At 59.2% G+C, this 21,436-nt stretch overlaps 3 protein-coding genes across 4 annotated transcripts in view; 2 read left to right on the forward strand and 1 right to left on the reverse strand.

The window, feature by feature from the left end:
• Positions 1–331: 331 nt before the first annotated feature.
• USH1G (USH1 protein network component sans) lies at positions 332–6,729 on the reverse strand. 2 transcript variants are annotated; one of them, XM_027080589.1, is made up of 2 exons: positions 3,026–4,237; positions 332–2,067 (listed from the first exon to the last, which is right to left on the reverse strand). In XM_027080589.1, exons 1-2 carry the CDS (start codon positions 4,096–4,098, stop codon positions 2,064–2,066), a joined length of 1,077 nt encoding a protein of 358 aa, XP_026936390.1. In that variant the 5' UTR covers positions 4,099–4,237; the 3' UTR covers positions 332–2,063. The 2 variants fall into 2 exon arrangements, with proteins under 2 accessions (XP_026936390.1, XP_026936391.1); XM_027080590.1 differs by lacking the exon at positions 332–2,067 and adding an exon at positions 6,487–6,729 and having other exon boundaries at positions 2,969–4,243.
• Positions 6,730–6,845: 116 nt separating this feature from the next.
• On the forward strand, positions 6,846–15,617 carry OTOP2 (otopetrin 2). Its single transcript, XM_027080591.1, has 7 exons — positions 6,846–7,851; positions 8,105–8,456; positions 8,992–9,128; positions 10,279–10,337; positions 10,807–10,940; positions 12,519–13,396; positions 15,256–15,617. Exons 2-7 carry the CDS (start codon positions 8,138–8,140, stop codon positions 15,424–15,426), a joined length of 1,698 nt encoding a protein of 565 aa, XP_026936392.1. The 5' UTR covers positions 6,846–7,851; positions 8,105–8,137; the 3' UTR covers positions 15,427–15,617.
• Positions 15,618–17,363: 1,746 nt separating this feature from the next.
• The window catches only part of OTOP3 (otopetrin 3), an 11,661-nt gene continuing 7,588 nt past the window's right edge, over positions 17,364–21,436 (forward strand). The window contains exon 1 of the mRNA XM_027080397.1: positions 17,364–17,395. Within this exon, the coding sequence (XP_026936198.1) occupies positions 17,377–17,395 (19 nt within the window). The 5' untranslated portion in view covers positions 17,364–17,376. The remainder of the gene's footprint in view (positions 17,396–21,436) is intronic.

The following is a 21,436-nucleotide window of genomic DNA, read 5'->3' on the forward strand; positions in this document are numbered from 1 at the left end:
CAGCAGCTGCAGTGGACAGGCCTGGACCATCCTCCTGACTCAGCTGCTGGGGGGGGTCTCCTGTCCCAGTTCTTCTGAACCCTCCCTCTCCATCAGCTCTAAATTCTGGGTCCAGAGAGAGAGCAAGGTGAAGACTCGAGGATGAGGGAGGGCCCTGCAGAGATGTATGGGGTGGGGGAGTGCCCTACCATCTACCCCAGGACCCCCTCCAAGGAAGAGGACCAAGTCCTCATAGGCACAAAAAGACCCTCTCCCTCTCCCACCTCCAACCTCTTGCTACCCGTCTCCCACCCCCAAATGATTAAAACAAGACACAGGCATGACAAGGATGGAGAAGGTTCTCTACAAAAATTATAATGAGCCTGAGGGAGGGGTACTTTGTACAGTGGTGGGAATCTGGGAGCCCGCCCCACCCCAGCACTGAGAGAACAGGGAGGGGGCTGAGGCCGTACACAGACAGGGAACAGGAGAGAAAGGGCAGCACCTGGGGCTCCAGGAAAGTCAAGTCGGCACTTGGGGGTGGCCCCAGGCCCAGAGAACGGGGAGCAGGACTGCAGTGGGCTCAGAGTGGCAGTGGCAGGCGACCAGGCCTTCAGTGTGGGAACAGGGACCACCTCCATCACGCCCCCAGCTCTGAGCAGGTGTGTGCCCGGGGACCCACGCTCAGACAGACACACCAGAGGGAGGCCTGTGGCGTTTTGGGGGGGTTCTCTGTCCCCTGCACCAGCCAAGGGGCCCAGGAAGGAGCTGGGGGCTGTGGCAATGCTCCCGGTAGGAGCTGCTTCCTAAGCTGAAGGTCAGGGACGGGGGCACCATTGTTGACAGAGGAGGAAGGGCACATCTGCATGCGGTGTATATGTGCACACCGTGGGGGCTCCTGAGTGACCCTCCCACATCCGTGACCTTGGTCTGAGGACCCTTTGAGTCTGGCCTTTCCCCTGGTCTCACCAGCATCACAGAGCAGGGACCCGTGCAGAACTCTCCCCTACCCGCTACCCATGCAGAATCAGGCAGCCACCCAGCTGCTTCCAGACCCTTTGCCCGGAGCCCTGGGAACCTGGGGGCAATCAGCAGTTTAGACTGTCCACATCCTCAGGCTCCCGTGTCCACATGGCAGGACTCGCCCACGCGAGGCTGGACACCCAGCCACAACCAGTCTCTGCCTGGTTTGGGCCTGGGAGACTCTGAGCCAGTTGGCAGATGCCTTTCCCCAGCCCAGAGATGCCCGCCGAGCCTCGAGGCCATAATACTGTAGCCAGTCGCTCTAGCACCTTGGATCTATTGCCCTGACCCTCTGGGGTCCCTGGGGTTGGGGGCACCGGGCTGCACAACCAAGGAGAGAGTGAGTGGAGAAGGACAGGGCGGGGAGGGTGGAGTCAGGCTGGGCCCCACCCCGGGGTAGGCTGGAAGGGCACCGGTCACCCCCACCCCAGCCCAGCCTGGCGCTCCAACTCCCCAGCATGGCCAGTGGGAGAAGGAGAAGGGGACTGGCCGTGCTTGGGGCGGGGTGGGGACTAAAGCTGGGGCGTTTGGCTGAAGAGTCTAGCAGGGAACCTCCTCTCCGGGGTGTACAGGGGGAGGGGAGGCAGCCCAAACTCTTCCTGCACAAAAATGTAGGAGGAGAGTCTCCAGACTGAGCAGACCACAGGACCCGTAGAGGAGGGGTGGGGACAGACAACGGCCCCGGGGCAAGCCATGCCCACTCGCACCACACGCTCCCATCCAGCTCTGACGGGCTGATCATCTAGTGGCCCCCGCCCTGGCACTGGGGCTGGCCTTCCACGAATGCACACGTGCTTTAGAGCCACTCAGAGAGAGGTGGCTTAGGGGCCTCGGGACCCCTCAGAATTGATGTTCTGAGTCACTCTCTTGGCCTTCCAGGTGCCTCCAGGCCATACCCTCTGCGGCAGAGTGGGGACAGGCTTTCAAGGGAGATGACCGCATGGTCCTTGCTCCCGGGAAGCGGCTGGGGAGCTGCAGGGCTGGCAACTGTGAGGACCTCGTGGTCCCACCGTGGGTGTGGCAACTTGCAACTCTTTTTGGTATGGGGATAGGAGCCCCTGTTATCTGTGGAGAGAGAGACAGAAACAGACCTCAGATAAGGGCCTTCGCACACAGCATTTTAAGTCAGGACCAAATATTCTGACCACTTACCCTCTCTAGGCAGACCGATGATCAGGGATGGGGACGCCGGCCCCAAACTCTAAACCAGACTTCCTCCCAAACCCACCCCTGCCCAGCCATGCAGGGTAAAGGCCATAGATACCAAAAGGGGGCGGCCGTGTTTGCTGGGCTCGTGGGATGCCAGGATGCAGAGTCAGGGCAGGGATGGGCCAACAGCGTTGCCAGTTTGACAGCAGCCTTGGGCTCCCCATGATGGCTTTTTGAACGTGACAGCTCTGCCCTCAAGGCCACTGTTGGCCCTGTTGAGAGTATCTGCTCGTTTCTGGTTACAAGGTTCAGGGACCAGTAGGTAAGACATCTGTCTTGAGGGCCTGGGCATTTGGTGAGATGACCGGCTGCCACACCCTCCACCCCACGGGAGTCACCTTGCCCTCCCTAGCTCTAGAGCCTCACAGACCAGGGATCAGGCCCAGCTCTGCACTGAGCGGCGGCAGGACCATGGGTGAGCTACTCGAAGCCTCTGAACCTCCACTTGCTCACCTGTAAAATGGGGGTGACACAGCCCCTGCACATGAGAGGACTTGTGCAAGGGCAACTCCAGTACCCAGGCGATGGGAGGGCTCAAAACGTCCCGGCCGTGGTTACTATGACTACTGGGTCTCATCCATACGAAGACACCCATTTTCCTGCGTTCTGACTTCTTCAAAATTGAGGTGCATTTGACACCAGCAAAGTACACAGGCAGCTTCTTTTTCCGAATTGGGGGTGAATACGCGGGGCCTCTTGGAATTGACGGCGACCTAGTTATTATCCCCCACCCGAAAAGGCAGACAGATCCACGCCCACCCCAGGGCCTTCCAAGCCCTATCTTCCCATCCCCACCGAGGCTCTGGGCACTCACAACTCTGTGTCCTCCAGGGCCGGCGGGCGCTCCAGCGCCTGCCTCCGCCTCCGCACGGCCCCCATGATCTTCTTGCGGGGTCCCAGGGGGACGTTGATGCTGCGGAGGTCGAGGTCCGAGCACAGCATGAGTGCCTCGAGGTCGATCTTCTCCTGCCGCAGGATGGTGGTGAAGGCCTCCATGTGCAGGGAGGCCAGGAACGTCTCCAGCGGGCTCGTCTCGGGCTCCAGGTCTTCATCCAGGCCCAAGTCCAGCTCGTCCCAGGGCAGCTCCTCCCCGCAGCTGCGGTCCTGCAGGCTGTTGGCACTGCCCAGGCTGTCGTCGTCGAGGCTGGGGGAGCTCTGAAGCCGACCCCGCGGCGTGCCCGCGCCGTCCAGCGCCGCGTCCTCGCGGCCCAGGCCGTGCAGCCCGCTGCTCAGGTAGTTCCTGCGGAACACCATGGTGCCCAGGCCCGGGCGGGTAAACAGGGAGTCGTGGCCTGAGTCGGTGCTGACCTCCGAGCGCGCAGGCTCGGCCGCCAGTGTGGCACGGGAGACGCTGTCCTCGTCGGAGAGGAACATGTCCCTGAGCGGGGCGCGGCCCCACTCCTTGGGGTTGGCGTAGGTGCCCTGGCGCACAAACATCACGTCACTGCCCAGCTGCAGGCCCGAGAGCGAGCGCACGCTCTTGCGGCCGTCCTCGGAGATCTTGAAGGTGCCTTCGCCGCCCTGCTTGCGCCGCTCCAGCTTCTTCTGGATCTTGGTCTTGCCCTTGGCGGTGCCGTGCAGCGTGGCCTGCGAGTAGGGCAGGTGGCTGCCGAGCGCCAGATGATGCAGCCGGCGGCTCAGGGTGCTGGACGTGATGCTGGAGAAGCTGAGTGTGTCCGAGCGCTCGGCCAGCTCGCGCCGGTAACGCCGTTCCATGCGCTCGTGGTGCTTGCGCTGCATCTTGGCGCACTCGCGGATGCGCCGCTCCGCCTCGCGGAAGGCCTTGTCCTTCAGCTTGCCCACCAGCTTGGGGTTGAGGCTGCTCTGCTTGGCCGCGATGGAGTCCAGGTAGCGCACGCATTCCATGTGGCCCTTCATGGCGGCCATGTCCAGCGGCGTGTGGTAATCGTTGTCCAGGCACCAGATGTTGGCCCCGAAGGACACCAGGAAGGAGAGGCAGTGCAGGTGGCCATTGGAAGCTGCCAGGTGCAGGGGCGTGTTGCCCCAGATGTCACACTTGTCCGGGTCACCCCTGCAGGGAGGACACGCGGGGAGGGGTGACGAGCCATCGCAAGGTCAGGCAGGCAGTCGGCAGCGGCTGCCGGTGGGGGGAGCGCCCAGCCTGGATGAGCTTCCCCACAGGCACACCAGAGGGACTCGACGGCCTGAGACCTCTCCTCTGACTCCGGGAGACACGCCGCCGGGAGCCACCGGGCGCAGCTCGAGCGAGCCCAGGGTTAAAGATGGCTCCAGGCTCGCAGTGGGTGGGGCGACAAAGAAGGCGGGGCCGGGGCGGGGCCTTCCCCAAGAGAACTGAGGGCTGGGAATCTCAGGGGATAAATATTTAATGTCCAGAGAGAAAGGAGTGAATTATTCATGGGGCCCGGCGGGGAGCTGGCCCAGAGAGGTGGTGGGCCAGGGCCGAGTCTGGGTCTCTAGGCAGGCACGGCGGTGAGTGGGGCTGCCAGTGCAGGAGTGACGGAAAAAGAGGACGAGAGGGTCGTGTGTGCTGGGCCTGAGCCCTGGGGGAGTGTGTGAGGGTGCGTGCCTGCGTGTCGCCGGGCACGGCCACGTCTGCAGGGAGCAGGGCCAGGCCTGGCAAGGCCGCGTGTGAGAGCAGGTGTCGGGTCTTGGCCTGGGCCAGGAGGGGAGCATGGGGGCAGCCAGGACTGGAGGGGAGGGGAAGGGCAGCCTGCAGCCTGGGCCCAGCTGCCCTCCCCTCCCGGGGCGGCCCCATCTTCGGGAGCGCTGTGAGGCGGCTGGCTCGGGCAGGTCCAAGGGACCCACGCAGCCCCCTCCAACACCCTCCGCGCCAGACTGTGCCCCCCTTGGGCACCCTCCCCCTGGCTCCTCCAAGCTTGCGCCTCCCTCAGGGACCTAGCTCAGGCCCTCTGCCCCACTCTAATGAGGGGGCCACCCCGCAGGGCTGAAGGAAGAATCACTTCATTGTCTCAGCAGCTCCTGCCCACACTCCCCAGTCCCCAACCCCCCGCATTCCCCTCCCCACTTCCCTCACTGGTCTTCAAGTCCTTCTAGACAGGAGCTACTGGGCATCTGGCCCACACCCCATCAAGCACCAGCCCTCACCCTCTGTAGGAGCTGGGGGGGTTGGTGCACCAAGGGGGGCCCCCCAGTCCCCTCCTCCCACGAATCTCTCCGGGGGGGAGCAGAATGGCAGATCACTGTGCGCCCTCTTCGCATGGACAGGGGCCAGGCTCCGCGTCTCGGGGCATGGTTCAGCTGCCTGATCTCAGGGGCTGCTTCCACCTGTTGCTGGGCCCGGGGAGCAGCTGTGGAGGGAGGGCAAAGGGGGGTTCCCCACCTACCCCATGCTCAAACCACAGGCCAGCTCCTGGCGCCAGGCCAGCCGGGCCCCTTTCCCTCCACCAGGATTTCCCAGGGCCTGAGATGTTCATGTTAACCCTCCTGGGGCATCTCGTACATCCCTCTTCCTTGTCCAGGCCTCCCTGGTCCCCAGGTCAACCTGACTTCTCTTTATTAAACCGCTGGGGCTGGCAAGTTGTCCACAGGGTCATTCAGCCGTAGGGAGCCCATGTCAGTGGCCCCGGACGCCACATTCCTCAACTGCTACTTCCTAACCCCTTCCCTGGCCCTGACACCTGGATTCAATGCCCACTCCTCCCCGCAGACAACTCCAAAGGGAGGGTGATGGAGCCCGTGGTGGGGGAGGGGCACAGAGGGAGTTCATGGGGTGGCTGAACCGAGTGACATTTGGCGCTGTGGACAGTGCCCACAAGTCTCAGGGATGAGCAGGGAGAGAGCTGTGTGGAATCCAGTGTGTGGGGAGGTGTGGGCGCCGGCTGGACCCCTTGGACCACAGGCTGGGGGTGGGCAGTGAAGAGCTTCTCCTTTCCCAGCCCCCCTTCCGGCCCCTCTGAGGCTTCTGCTCTTTCTCTCCCAGTCTCACTATGCCCTTCACTCTTGCTTCCTGGTGCTACCCACCCAGGAGATCCCTCCCACCTTCTCCTCACTCTGAAGCCCCTCCCACAACCATGGACCCCCAAGTCCCAGTCCCTCTCCTCCTAGCCCCGCATCCAGGTCACAAATGTCACAGGCCTCAGTTTGTTTCCTCCTCCCACGACTGTCAATCTCCAAGGTTCCACCTTAGGGTCTGTCCTAGGGAAGAGGGTGGCACAGCAGAGGTGGGGGGGGAGATGCCATGGAGTTGAGAGGGGGTGTCTCAGGGGCCTAGAGCGGCCCTGAGACTCTCAGTCCTCCCCGGCGGGGCTTGGGCGGGGACAGTAGGATACTCACCCTCGACTCACGATGAGGCGCAGTGACTCCAGGTTGCCGTGGTAAGCAGCCCAGAGGGTGGGGGTCATGCCATCCTCGTCGGGGGCGTTCAGCTCCTTCCTGGTGGCCTCCTTGAGAAGTTCCAGGTAGCCGTCCCGAGCCGCCCGGTGGTACTGGTCGTTCATGGCGCCTGACTTGGACGGGACGGGCAGGGGACACGGGGAAATGCCCCCCGCGGGGGAGGGCGGCGGGGTTAGAGCTGAGGCATGGGGTTGGGGGAGGGGGTCGGGCAGGGGCCGGGGCCGCCAGCGCCCGCCGCCGCAAACAGAAGATGCGGAGCGCCAGAGCCGCCGCTACTCGGACATCTGAGCCGCTCAGCGGGCGGGGAAGGTGGGGGGAGGATCTCCCGCTGCCCAGAGGGCCGCCCCGGGCTGCCCCTGGGTCCTAAACTCCCTGCTCCCGAGCAAACCGGGCCCGGCCTCTCTCCAAAACGCTGCTCACCCCAGCGTCCCGCCCCGTGAGGCCCAGTCTGGGGACAGTCCGAGGTCTGTCTTCACTAGAGCCGCGGCGCTGCGGCCCCCGAAGTCTCTAAGCGTCAAGGGAACGGGCCAAGGGCTGGGGAGGGATGTCTGAGGGCAGTCCTGACCCCTTGGACAATGGGCCTAAGAGAGTTATGAGGACCGACCGCCAGACCGTCAGCGATCGGGACACGGCTGTCCCGGCGGCCTCAGTTTCGCGCGAGGTGGGCCAGCCGCGCTCCAGCAGGAGCCGCTACAAGACTGGCCGAGCACTTCGTACGCAAGTCCGACTCGGCAGCATCCCGCGCAGCAGGGACCAGGGGAAGGGAGAGAGGAAGAGGGAACTTCGATCACTGCGAGGGTGTCGGGGAAGGGGCGGTAGGGTCCCGATCTTGGGGCAGCAACAGAAGAGCCCAAACGTACAGGGCCGCGGGGCATGAGGGCGTCGGGGTGCCTGCGGGCCCTTGGGGCGTTTGTTGAGCGTCAGCTCTCAGGACTCTGGGCGTCAGGAGACAGGGGCGCCAGGGCGCGCTGGGCGCCGGGGGCGGGGTGCCCGCTGGGTGCCGCAGTGCCGGGCCGCGCCCGAGGCTGGCTGCGCCGAGGTGACAGGGAGGCGGGGGAGGGGGCGCCTCTTAACGGGTAAATATAAATCATACCTTGTCTGCCTCCGCACGCTCTTCACTAAATTCAGCCCAGGAAAAAGATGGATCATGTGAGTGGGACTGAGAGGTTTATGGAGCTGAGCTCCCGCGGCTGTAAATCACCCTGCCCTCCCCGGTATAAAGCGCCCGTCCATCCCGGCGTTAGAGAGAGGACACACTCGCCGCCCCCTGACCCCCAGCTCAGCGCGGGCTCCCGGCCCAGCCAGGTGGGTGCCCCTGGCTAGCCGGCCGACGGATTTGGGGAGTGGGAACCTTGGACGGGGTCCGACGGGGCTGCAGCCGCTTCTCTTTTCCTCCCGTCGAGCGCGAGACCGGCACAGTGGGCTTTTCTCTCCCCCTTCCCAGCGCTTCCTTCACCCCCCGCAGCCCCCGCCCCTCGGGTCCCCAAATCTAGGGATAAGATGGAGGAAGGAGAGCTCTCGAGGCTGACCTGGGGTCCTGTCCGCTCCGCCCCGACAGTGACCCCTCCAGCCTCCTCCAGTCGCCTCTGCCATGTCCGAGGAGCTGCCCACGGGCCCCAAGGAGAGCCCGCCGGCACCGCGGGCAGCCCCCCGCGAGGTGTGGAAGAAGGGCGGCCGCCTGCTGTCCGTGCTGCTGGCCATGAACGTGTTGCTCCTCGCCTGCACGCTTATCAGCGGCGGCGCCTTCAACACGGTGGCGGTGTACGACACCGACGTGTTCGCCCTGCTCACCACCATGATGCTGCTGGCTGTGCTCTGGATCCTCTTCTACCTCCTTCGCACCGTGCGCTGCCCCAACACCGACGCCGTCCCCTACCGGGACGCGCACGCGGGCCCCATCTGGCTCCGAGGTGCCAGGGGAGGTGTGGGCGGAGATGGGGTGGCCCAGGCGGGGAGGTGGAGGCTGGGGCTCCCGCAGGAATTGCTGGGTTCCCTTCGAGGTAGACCGGTGAGAAGTCTCCACCCCCCAAGGCTAGATGTGTCTGAGGGTGAGGTGGGCTGTGTCTGAGGCAGAAGAGGAAGGGAAAGAGTCCTGGAAGAGGGATGAAGAGAGGGATGGAGTGGAACTTCTCTGCCCTTTCTAAAGATTGAAAGAGGGTGACCATGGAAGAGACTTTGATGGAGAGCAGAAAACAGATGACAGCTGCAGTTGAAAGAGCCTCTCTAGGGTCCTTTCCCTTATCTATGCAGCCCCAAAGGGATGGGGGCTCAACAGGACATCCATCCATCTACCCACTCGATCACACACCCATCCTTCCATCCATCTTCTCACTTACCCTATTCATCCATCCATCCACCCAATCATCCAACTATTTGGCCATCCATCCTCAAATCTGTAATCATTTTCTCCTGCCTCTCTGATCCACCCCCCACCCTCCTTCCCAGGTGGGCTGGTGCTGTTTGGGATCTGCACTCTCGTCATGGATGTCTTCAAGACCGGCTACTACTCCAGTTCCTTTGAGTGCCAGTCAGCCATCAAGATCCTGTACCCTCTCACCCAGGCTGTGTTTGTCATTGTGCAGGTGGGTGGGAGGAGTGTCCCTGAGTGTGGTGGAAGAGAGCCAACATGTGGCATGGAGTCAGGAGATCTGAGCTCCACTCCACTTCCATGCTGAGCAATCGATTAGGGTGGGGATAGGACTGTAGTGCAGATCACATGAGTCCGTAAATCTGGAAGCACTTGGTAATGAAGTAATATCCAAATGTGAGTGCCTACTTAGGGGCCCTGCGATTTCATTTCACCTTAAGCAGTGCCAGTAGTTAACACCTAGGAGGTGTCAGTTGTGGCAGCTGCTCTGTCTCCTGGAACCTGACCTGCCCTCCTTGGGTGCCCATAGAGGGCATCAGTCTCAGCTCAGCGTCCTGCTGTGGGCATGGCCAGTTGGGCCTCAGCCATGTCCCCTATATTCTGTATTTTTTCAGGAAATAGGGTAGCCTGTATATGGGATTTTTCAAACAAGTTCACTTTTTTATTTCTTGCACGAATAACACTGGAAAAGATCTTCTGATTGAGCTGAGGCAGGACTGGTCTTAACGTGGGACCCAAACCCTCCCCAGCCCAGAATGACCACGTGTATGGTTCCCTCTCTTGAAACATCATCCTTAGTGCCCAGGTTTCCACAATTTAACACATTTACAACTTTGGCATTTATATAGTTTTAATTTTACATTTTCTGACTTTAAAGAATACTCAGGCAAAATGGAAATACAGACACCACAACATCAATAAACACCACAGCAAGGATTTGTGGGCAGCCAGGTGAGAGCAAGGACTTGCAGGGAAGCAAAGGATGAGGATGAGGCAGGGACAGTGCCAGAGAGAGCTGTAAGGCCGCTTAGGTTCTTTCCGAGGCTGGCCTCACTCCCAGGAATAAATAACTAGGCAGTCAAAACTCCACCCTACAAAGAAACAGAAAACAAACACCAAGCCCAGAGAGTTTACAGGTGGCATTTTGCAAACTTCTAAAGAACAGAGAACTATTTTGTACAAATCGCTCCAGAGAATAGAAAGAGAGAAAAGCTCATGTCTCCCTTTGCAAAGCTGAAAGAAACTCGATCACGTAGTAGGAGGGCTCTTGAGGCGGTAAGCGCATGGTGCTGGGCATGGACCTGGGCACTCCGGGCTGAGCCCGTCTGCAGAGTAGATGACCCCACCACTCTCTCTCAACACAGACTTACTTTCTCTGCATCTCCGCTAAAGATTGTGTTCACAGCCACCTGGACCTGACTCGGTGAGTGCCTGCTCCATGCCCATGGCTCAGTGTCCATGCACAGGGGCTGGGCTCACCTGGCATGAGATGAGCGCTTCCCAACCTGGGGCGTGGGTCCTCTTTCTGCCCCCAGGTGGGGTTTCAGCCAAGGCCCCCTGGCTTTGTCAACCTGATTTCCACCACCCTCTGCTGGGGGTACGGGGGACGTGCTTGGTGAGATGGCGTGTGTAATGTACAAATGTCCTTTCCCCAAAGAGAGGGAGCAGCCGTGGCCTGAACCCCACGACACCCCCGGCCCTCTTTTGGGAGGCATCTCAGCCAGGCTAAGTGTTCCTTCCAAACACAGCTTCCCTGTTCACACAGGGGTCTGCCTGCTTTCTTGCCTCTCAGCACCATCTCCCAGGAGAGCATCCCCAGCTCTCCACCACGCCGGGGACCCACCGTGAGCCACAGACTCTCACTGGCCTCTTTGCTCTCCCTCCCCAAACAGATGTGGTCTCATGTTCACGCTCACCACCAACCTGGCCATCTGGATGGCAACCGTGGTGGATGAATCGGTGCACCAGGCCCATTCCCTCGGCAGTCCTCACGGCAACACCAGCCATACCCGCCTCGCTCTGGAATGTGAGTGCCCACTTCAGATTCACCCTGGTCCCGTGGCAGCCAGGCCTCGGGCTGGGTGCTCTGTGGACTCGTAGAGGGCATGGAGGCAAAGGTGGCTGCCCCAGGCTATGCCTCTGAAGAAGTTTAGATGTGGGTGACCCAGGAGGAAGAGTACAGGGAAGCATTTTTTCATCCTGGACAGTACAGCCTTGGTCCCACTGTCCAGGTCTCCGTCCCACCAAAGAAGGGATTCATGCTCCAGGAAGAAAGGGCAAGAGTGATCAAGGTAGAAAGAGGGGAAGGGGGGCAGGGTGGCTCAATGGTGGAAGCGTGGGATCAGAAGGGAGTGCCTGACAAGGAGGAGAATGTAGAAGTAATAATCGCAATAACGATAGTGCCAGTTCTCTGAGCTCTATATGTCAGGCACTGTGCCAAGTGTCTCAAGCACCATCTCACTTAACCCTAGCAACCTCCCTGTGAGATGGGTACTGTTAGCATTCCCATGTTATGGATGCAGAAACTAAGGCATAGAGAGGTTAAGTAGCTTACCCAAGGTCACAGAGCTTGAAATTGGAGAACTAGGGTTGAGATCCATCTTTGCTTTGAACCAATATGCTATGCTGAAGAAGAATGAGCCCACAGTCCCCCTGGTCCTGGTTCTCTGGACTTCTCTAGCCCCCCCTCCCCCCGCCCCGCCACCAGCCAGGATCAGACTAGATGACCAAGTCCACCTGGACCTTGCACACCCAGTATGGGAGGGTCCAGGAATGGAAAGCATGGATCCAGGCCTACAGGAGATCCCAGCCCAGCAGGACTGAAAAGGGCCACTCTCCACATACAGAGGGGTCCTGAGGATGGTTAAACCCAGCCCAGGGAGGTGGGCGACCTTACGTGCTAGGGCTGCAGGGTGCAGAGAGGTACTTGCCTCAGGGGTGAGAGTCACGTCATTGGTGTCAGTTCTGCCATCGCAAGCCACTTTCTCTGAGTGAGCCTCAGTTCCTTCTTCTGCAAAACCAGCTGAGATAGTTCTGGGGATCAAAAGAGCTGTCTGCCAAGGCCCGAGGGATCCTGCAGAGCAGAGCACGCGCTGGATGCAGGGTGAGATTCCTATCAGTGTGGTACAAACCGAAGTGACAGCAGGTCACGGTCGAGACCTGGGCACAGCAGCTTCTTTCTGGCTGAAGCAGATGCTGGCGAGAGCTGCGAGGCAGCTTGAATTTTAGGGGTTTCCAAGCGGGCCACCTTCTATTAGGACCAGAGTCTTGCCTATCTTGGGCAGCCAGGGGTCATTACCGGTGGGGAAGGGTTGGGAGTGTTCTTCTGCAGGAATGGGACAGGATGAAGCGGGCAACTCTGCGGCTCAGAATTTTTTTTTTCTTAATCGAGCCCTGGCTCCCATAGTTTCTGGGATATAGTAGATGCTCAATAAATATCTGTGGCATGAATGGACCTGCCAAGCCCTGTGTAGGCATTGGAATACGGTGGTGACGGATAGCAACCCTGCCCTTCCAAAGGTCACAGTCTAGGGGTGAGGTTCTTCAGGTGGGGGCCTCCAGGAAGGTGGGAGGGCAGTGCAGCTCCGCACCCCCCTCTCCACAGCGGAGCGTGCGGGCGGCCCAGTCGGAGAAGACTGCTCCTGCAACACGGACGTCTGCCAGATCTTCCAGCAGGGCTACTTCTACCTGTACCCCTTCAACATCGAGTACAGCCTCTTTGCTTCCACCATGCTCTACGTCATGTGGAAGAACGTGGGCAGGCTGATGGCCTCCTCTACCCACGGCCACAGCCACACCCCATCCCTGCTCAGCCTCTTCCGGGAGACCTTTTTTGCCGGCCCGATCCTGGGTCTGATGCTTTTCGTCGTGGGGCTGGCCGTCTTCATCATCTACGAGGTCCAAGTGAGTGGGGAGAGGAGCCGCACCCAGCAGGCCCTGGTCATGTACTACACCTTCAACATCGTCTGTCTGGGGCTCATGACCTTGGTCAGCCTGAGTGGCTCAGTCATCTACCGTTTTGACCGCCGGGCCATGGACCACCGTAAGAACCCCACTCGCAGCCTGGACATGGCTCTGCTGGTGGGTGCCGCCCTGGGCCAGTACGCCATCTCCTACTACTCTATCGTGGCTGCAGTGGCGGGCACACCCAGGGAGCTGCTGGCGGGGCTCAGCCTGGCCCACGCTCTGCTCATGATCGCCCAGCACACCTTCCAGAACGTTTTCATCATTGAGAGCCTCCACCGGGTTCCCCCCGGGGCTGAGCCTCATGGTACTCCCCCCAAGGAGCCCTGCCACGGCCTCACCTTTGCCAACCTGGACACCCTCCACACCTTGCCTGCCTGCCCACCCACCCCCAGGCTGGTTGGCCCCAGCCCAGCAGGACCTCAGGGAGCAGTGAGCATCACCTTGGCCCCCAGGGGCCACTGGAGATACCGGTGCTTGAAGGACATTTCTCTGTTTCTCCTGCTCTGCAACATCATCGTGAGTAACTGGGGAGAGACGGGGGTGGGCTGGGAGGAAGAGAAGGCCGAGGAAAGATGCTCTTTCGGGTTTGTTCACTTGGCCCTCTGTCTGGCCCCCAGCCCACTCGAGCATCGTCTGGCTCTCTAGGAAAGGAGCAGGTTCAGGGAGAGTCAGGTGCAGCCCCGGGGGCGAACAGCATCTCAGGGCGCACGGGGAGAATGAGATCCCGGCATTCTGGCATCTAGGCAGAGCTGGAGGGGTCTTAGGGGATGCTGGCGTGAGGGCTGGGAGGAGGTGAGACGGAGCTGAGTGGGGGGCCCTTGCTCCCAGGTGGGAGGTGTGACTCTTCCCGGGACCTTGTGACCAACCTGCTTCTTAGAATAATCGCAGCAGTGACAGGAGGTGGCAGAGACCAGCATGAGCGTGAGGGGTCTGTCAGCAGAGTGCAGTGGTGGGCTGGCCAGGAGGGGGGCAGCCACAACAGTCACCCCTCCCCAGCGACTCAGCAAAGCCGCTTTCCAAGAGAAACTCCTCTGTATAGCGGCAGACTTCACCCGATACAAATATACATCCTGTACGAGAACACTCTGTGAAGGTGCATCCCAACAGAGAAATACTCCTAGTGTAGCTCCAACCTAATAGAGAAAGGCCCCAGTGTAGATATAATCCCCAGGAGGGAAATCGCTAACAGAGAAACCTGGACCCCTGTGAGTACATCCCAAAGACAGAGCACACCTCAGTGAAGTTTTGCTCAATGTAAAGACAGTCCTTTTAGCTATAACCTCTGATAGAAAATACCCCTAATATAGAAAACAGCCTTAATGTGGGTATATCCCAATATAGAACACATCTCCAGAGGGATTCCACCCCAGTGGGTCTATCTGAAATACACGCCCAAATTGAGGTGCATTCTTGAAGTCCCCACTGCCAATATTGCGCCTCCTACAGGTAAAAAAAAGAGTAGTCACCCATCTCTGACCTACCAGTAGAAGCAATAAAGCTCAAAACCTCCTCCTGTCTTGGGTCACCTTTGGTGTGGCTCCCAGCCTCGGCCCCCCTCACCTTCTCCCAAGGCCTACAGGCTGGGAGCCTACAGGCTGGGAGCCTACAGGCTGGGAGTCACCTGGGAGGCCGCTTTTGCTCCAGGTATCTGAGCCTGGATCAGCTCTGAGGGCATCATCTCCAACTCCTTCATTTTATAGGATAGAAGCGGGCTCAGATTTGGGCTGTGATGTGTCCAAGGATGCGATACATTTGCGGTGGGGAGAGGGGGGTTAGTCTAGAAGCCTTTATTCTTTGCCTCACACCCCATACATGAACTATCTGAGCTCATAGCCAGGGATGAAGCAGGATTCCAGCTTCAACCGCCTCCCAGACCTGGGAAGGGGGTGGGGTGCGGGGCCAGAGCTGGAGAGCAGAGCTCATAGCGGGCAGGGCTGGGGGAGCCTTCCGGCAGGATCCTGAACCCCTGCCCTGGGCCTGTCTGATTCTACCATCACCACCCTGCACACATCTCTCCAGGAGAGAGCTACCGATTTAGCCATTTATTCCAAATTCTCACAGCATCTATTGAGACTTCTTCTCCCCTTCCCCAGTCCCACAAGTGGGCCATACTGAGGGTGGGAGATGTGATCACAGGCGGAGCCCTAGGCTGGGGGGCAGGCAAGTTCAGTTGGGCACATTTACTGAGCTCCTTAGTGAGTGCCAGGCCCCGCCCAAGATGCTCGAGGTCCCCACTCAGCAACACCCAGCCCTCGCTGTCCACAAAACCAGAGGGCTGGGACCCCCATCCTGCCCCCGCCCCACCCAGCAGAGCCCACGGAATGACCCACTGGCACGAGTCCGGGCCAGGTCCTGACACCCCTTTGTCCCCACAGCTGTGGATCATGCCCGCCTTCGGGGCCCGCCCCCACTTCAGCAACACCGTGGAGGTGGACTTCTATGGCTACTCCCTCTGGGCAGCCATCGTCAACATCTGCCTGCCCTTCGGCATCTTCTACCGCATGCATGCTGTCTCCAGCCTGCTGGAGGTCTACATGCTGTCCTGAAGCCCCGCTAGAGACGTGGGGAGGAGGGGCTCAGCTCATGCACCCACCCAGAGACCCCCGGGGAATGAATCCCAGGCTGGCAGTCACTATGCCACGTAACTACCCATTCCCCCGCTGGCCTCAGAGTGGAATTTTCACAAAAGTTATTTTTCCAGGATGAGTTTTTAAATCACAATCAGGACGTGCATATCCCTGGGGCATGGGGCAAGCTGGGGGGAGGAGGACCTCTCCCTGCACCCTTCCTAGGACCAGGCAAGATCTGGAAGTGTCCTAGCCTCTAGCTCCACCCCTACCCCCGCCCCGTGTCCTGGCCAATGCTGCCGCCTGGAGCTGGAAACCAATAAACCTGCTCTTCTCCCTGCCCCACCCTGTGCCCACTTCCTGTCTCAGCAGCCACATCTAACATGATCACGGGAGGGGGTCTTGGGGTCGGAGCTGCAAGGGCCCCTGGAGATATTCAGGTCTCAGGCTTTTCTGTGGGTGAGCCAAGTCTGAGTCACAGACTAGTTACAGACTCGTACCTGGGTGGCTGGGAGGGGCTGGGTGGAGTACCCAGGCTGCCACCTTCCTCTTCGCCTTATCCTCAAGTGACATATACATTTTTTAATGTGTTCCATGACACATGAAAGGTTAGGAAGGACTCACCTAATCCAACTACAATTTTACAAAGAAGAAAACTGAGGCCCAGAGAGGTAAAGTGACTTGCCCACAGTCACACAGCGAAAGGGAGCCAGTGCCTTTCTACTAAGAATAATAATTTTCAAACTTTTTTCATGCATCAGAGCTTTTGTTTTCCCCTCAAATGAAACATTTCAGGAATGCAACTTCAATTCATAGACTGTTATAACATAATTTATAACAGGGCTGTTATAGCTAAACAGGGCTTGGGTGGCACAGATTCTCACCCCCTGGGCCTCCTCTTACCCACAACCCCACTCCCTGCGGTCCCTGAGGCTCCTCTCCAAAGCCCTCTGGCTCCTACTCTATAAGAGATATAGAGACGGGGCAACTGTGAAGCTGGGGAGGTCCTGGCAGGGCAGAGGGTGTGGGATCTCACTGTTTTCCCAGCCCTTCGACCGTCTCCGAAGCCCCTCAATAAAATGGTTTGATCCAAAAGAAGGTGGGGAGGGGGGATATAGAGATGGACTCAGAGAGACTGAGGAAGTCAGACGGTGCAGAGAGAGATTGAAAAAGAGGCACCAACAGCTAGAAGAGGAGGCGGAATTGGTGGCCAGCGAGTCAGGTGAAGGGGGACAGGCTGGGGTGGGGACTGGGGTGGGAGGAGATGGCTTTTGTGCAGGAGAGTGGGAGCAGCCGCACCTGGGGCACAGGGCACTTTAGAGGAAAACGTGCCAGGACCGCACCAGCACGACGAGGTGGGCAGGTCTCAGAGGCTGCAGGAAGAGCTGAGGAGGGCCGCAGGGGGCGCCTCCTGCCGTGTCAGAACTGGGTCTCTTTCGCCCCAAGTTCACGTTTGCCTTAGGGAGAGAGAGCTTGAGTCAGGGCCGGGTCTGGTGCTACATGGGGTACAAGGGAAGGTGACCCCGGATCTGTGGGGGAGGGTCCATTCCCTGCTGGGCCGCCAGAGGCAAGTGTGGCCTGAACCCTACACGGCCTCTGTTGCGGCCTAAGGACATTGCACCCCGACCTACCCCGGAAGCGGGCCTGCTCGTGGGTCCCCTGACCCAGAGCCCCAGGCATGCACCGCCTCCGGCCCCGCCCGCCTGTCCAGCCGCCTCGTTATTGGCTGAGCTGTCCGGGGAGCCCCCGGCGGGGTAATTAACGAAGGATTGATTAATGAGAGCCCCAAAGTCAACAGAAAAATCAATGGGCCGCGGAGCCCGAGAGGCGGCTGCGCAGTCCCGCGGAGGGAGGGCGTCGGAGGCATCGGTCCGGCGCAGGGGCCTCACCCGGACAGACGATCCGCGCTGCGGTGGTCAGCCGGCGGCGATGCCTGCCCAGGCCTCAGGTAAGGCTCCCCGGCGGCGCCGTTACGGCCGGGAGCGCCCTCTGACCCCTGGAGGAACATTCCCGAGAGCCCATCCTCGACACTCACACCTACTCCGCTCCCAAAGCGAGGGTCAGAGACCGGGGGCTGCAGGGACTGGGGCGGGAGGGCGAGATGACGGGAGGAAGGTCAACCCTTGGTGACCCGCACGGCGGTCCCCCTCTGCCCCCACCCCGGCTCTGCACCCCGTCTCCTTTCCGCAGGCGGGGTGCGCGCAGGGGTCAGCAGGGCACCCCCCCGCCCCCGCGCCTTAGCCGGGTCCGAGCGCGCACAGCGGAAAGAGAGCGCCGAAGCCGGGAAGAAGCTAAAAGCCCGGACGGCTGGAAAAAGGGGTGTGGGGCTGGGTTGCCGGGATGCCCAGTCAGAGGCACCCGTGTGGTGCCTGTCCCAGGCCTCGCAGTCCCTCGAATAGCTCGGAAAGAAATCCCGTAGCTCTGCGACCAGTGCTTAGCAGCATCCGTCGGATCCGGCCAGGCGCCGCGCCCCGACGGCTCTGCAGCTTTCATCACTGGCTCTAATCGCGACCCACAAACCAGTTTGGTGTCCGGGCCCTCCCCTGAACTGGCGTCGCGCGGAGGGGCGAGCCAGAGGATGGCGGATTCCTCCTTGTCAGTCAGGGAGCCCTCACCCTCTTCCCGCGACCCCTGCTTGCCCATCCCCGCACCCTCCCCAGCGGAGGACCCTATCCTCCACTTTGAGCGCTCCCTCTAGCGGCCGAGGGAGGGTTGGACCCTGGGGGTGGGGGCGGGGAAGATAGTGAAGGTGAGGACCCTGGAGGACAGGACCTTGTTCTCCAGGGTCCTCTCTAGGCCTGCAGTCCAATCAAAACCTGCCCCTGTAATTCACCAATAATCTCGACCGTTCCGGCCTCTCCAGGACCTGTACAGAACAGGAAGGAAATGCATAAACAGCTAACACTGAGAGCATTCTCTATGCCAGGCATGTCTCTACATGCAGTTACATGTGTTAAATCATTTAATTTTGAAAAATCCCCATCAGGTAGGTATTATGCCTTAATTCCTTCATTTATTCATTCAAGAAATCTTTATTGAACATCTACTATGTAACAGGTACTGTTCCATAGTCGTGTATCTGTTTACAGATGAGGAAACTGAGGCAGCGAGAGTCTAAGTAGCTTGACCAAGATCACACAGGTAGTAAGCGCCAGGATTCGGCACTAGGCTGTCCTCCTGCCTTGGGGAAGATTCTGGGAAGGCGAGATGGGGCAGTCAGGTCTGGGAGAAAAGGAGCAGGGAGGTGTCCCTGTAAGCTTCAGATGTGCTCAACCTGGGTGGGGGAGCCTGGGAAGAAAGACCAAGATCATCTGGAAAGTCTCCTCCACTGGGCCAGGATGGATGCAAAGGGTTTGATGGGAAGGGTTTCTGTCCGTGACTCTGGTGCTGAAATGTCCCCAGAAAATGCCAGAGTCAGTCAGCTAATATTGGTTCAGTGTCCTCCCTGTGCCATATGTGGGGGATGAGGTAAGCAGGAGCTGGTCGCTGCCCACCAGGCACACCCACAGCAGTGCACACCCGCTCTCGATAGATGTCTGGGCAAAGGGAGAAGTCTTCCCAGGAGAAGCGCTTAAGATGAGTGGTGAGGATGGGCAAGAGCCGTTGGTGGAGGGTAGCGGGAGAGGCAGAAGGAAGAACAGGCTGCAGGAGTGACGCGGGGTGGGGGGGGGGGGCACGAGACTACATGAGACATGGGGAGTACTCTGGCCGGGCCTGAATGAATGTGGGGAGGAGGTGCCTAGAGTGTGACAAGGGGGCTGGACAAGGAGGGGACAGAACTGGAGCAAGAATGATGTGGAAGACTGGGAAGGGGGGAATCATTGGTAGAATCTTTAAGAGTACCAAGTTTTATTATTCTATTTGCCCCAGAAGAGGACCTTAGGAGGTATAAATATTGGGCAGGTTGCACATTGGAGAATGGGGGCCTGAAGAGGCTGCACGTTAGAGCCACGTGTGCCGAGGGTCTTCTGGTAGTTACACAGGGGGATAGTCTAAAGGTCAGAGTCCAAAGGGAGACACAGAGCAAAGCACAGCTAATTAAAATAGAGCATGAACACTGATATGTGTAAAATTGATGACTAATAAGAACCTGCTGTATAAAAAAATTAAATTAAAAAATTTAAAAAATAAATAAATAAAATAGAGCATGATATGGGACTTCCCTGGTGGTCCAGTGGCTAAGGCTCCGCACTCCGAATTCAGGGAACCCAGGTTCGATCCCTGGTCAGGGAACTAGATCCCATGTGCCGCAACTAAGAGTTGGCGTGCCGCTATTTAAAAAAAAAAAAAAAAAGATCGCCCACGCTGCAACTCAGGACCCGGCGCAGCCTAATTAATTAATTAATTAAAAAAGAAGTAAACTTAGAAAACATAAAATAGAGCACGGTAGGGAACGCTTCAGCAACAAGCATGGGTGCAGTGAGGGTGCCAGGAGGGGCGCCTAGTCCAGCCTTGGCAAGGGGGTTCAGGGAAGGCTTCCTAGAGGAGGTGGGGCTCCACTGAGTCCCGAGGACACAACCGCCGTCATCCAAGGGGCAAGTGGGTGGGCACCATGGGCAAAGGGTAGGGTGTGGGCAAAGACAGGGGAGTGAGTAAAAGCAGGGGCGTTCTAGGAGCTAGGCATCAGGATGGCATATGGCCCGTGGGCAAGGGAGCGGGGGTCTGAACGCAGGGCTGGAGAGGAAAGTTAAGACCAGACCAGGAAGCAACAGCGGCTACCCTGCCTTGATCACCTTGTGCACCCCAAGCGCATACTAAACATACGCTGCCTTGTTTCATTTTGAAAGGCCAGGCAGGCCATGCTAGATAGTTTGGACTCTATAGTGAGAACAGTGGTTGCCTTTGCAGGGGAAGTAGGGGAGAGGCGCAGTGGGTAGGGAGGCCAGTCCAGGAGACAGAAGAGGGAGCCGTGGACCAGGGTAGTGCTCGTGGTAAAGAAAAATCTCAGAGCAGCCCTTGAGCTGGAATGCACAGGGGTGAGGGGAGAGGCAGGGCAGACGCTTGGTTCCCTGCTGGGAGGCATGGGGACGGAGTCTCCGCTTGCTGAGACAGTGAATTAGAAAGCAGGCCTCCTGCAGCCTGGACAAGGGGCAGCACCTGGGGCCCTGAGCCCCTAGGACCCTGAGCCCAGAGCACCAGGGATGCCAGGGCAGCAGCGGGACCAAGGGAGAGCACCGGGGACAGCAGGGGGTGGTGAAGGAACCTTCCCACCAGGACAGCACCCAGACCAGTGGGGCGTCCCTGCACTCCATTGCAGCCTTATGAGTACTCAAAGGGCCCACGGGAGAAGTGGACTCCAGGAAGGGGTCCTGAGCTGCAGGTACGGGGTGACCCAAGATCTGGGTCCAAGTGAAGGGTAACAAAGGGGTCGGCCTGAATGAAAGCTCGGGGCAAGTGAGAAAGTAGCAGGAGACACTCAGGGAAAGAGAAGGGTCAGGATGGTGTTCCCCATGTTGAGCTGTACGTTCATGAGACTTCAAGGAGTTGAGGGAGGGGACAGATGGAAGTCAGTTCTATCAAAGTCAAGGGTATGGGACTTCCCCTGGCAGTCCAGCGGTTAGGACTCCGCGCTTTCACTGACGAGGGCACGGGTTCAACCCCTGGTCAGGGAACTAAGATCCCACAAGCTGTGCGTCACAGCCAAAGAAAAAAGAAAGTCAAGGTCATGGCATTCATGCTCATCCCAACGTGTCCCATGCTCATGGCAGACATTGTCATTCAATCTCAGAACTTTTTCCTAAAACCTTTAATGTGCTATAAAATTAACTTTAATTACATAAGTAATGTTTGTTTGTTTATTTTTTGGCTGCGTTGGGTCTTCATTGCTGCACGTGGGCTTTCTCTAGTTGTGGCGAGCGGGGGCTACTCTTTGTTGCGGTGCGCGGGCTTCTCATTGCGGTGGCTTCTCTTGTTGAGGAGCACGGGCTCTAGGCACGCGGGCTTCAGTAGTTGTGGCATGTGGGCTCAGTAGTTGTGGCTCGCAGGCTCT

This window comes from Aethalodelphis obliquidens, unplaced genomic scaffold, assembly GCF_003676395.1.
Source record: "Aethalodelphis obliquidens isolate GAN/ISIS:26980383/991018 unplaced genomic scaffold, ASM367639v1 scaffold44, whole genome shotgun sequence".
Taxonomy (NCBI): Eukaryota; Metazoa; Chordata; class Mammalia; order Artiodactyla; family Delphinidae; genus Aethalodelphis; species Aethalodelphis obliquidens.

Excerpts from the sequence above, each read along its gene's own strand:
- USH1G (XM_027080590.1), bottom strand. The coding sequence starts at position 6,650 with ATGAACGACCAGTACCACCGGGCGGCTCGGGACGGCTACCTGGAACTT. Across the intron at positions 4,244-6,486 it reads CGCCTCATCGTGAGTCGAGG|GGGTGACCCGGACAAGTGTG; the intron begins GTGAGTATCCTA and ends TCCTCCCTGCAG.
- OTOP2 (XM_027080591.1), top strand. The coding sequence starts at position 8,138 with ATGTCCGAGGAGCTGCCCACGGGCCCCAAGGAGAGCCCGCCGGCACCG. Across the intron at positions 9,129-10,278 it reads CTGTGTTTGTCATTGTGCAG|ACTTACTTTCTCTGCATCTC; the intron begins GTGGGTGGGAGG and ends CTCTCAACACAG. Across the intron at positions 13,397-15,255 it reads TCCTGCTCTGCAACATCATC|CTGTGGATCATGCCCGCCTT; the intron begins GTGAGTAACTGG and ends TTGTCCCCACAG.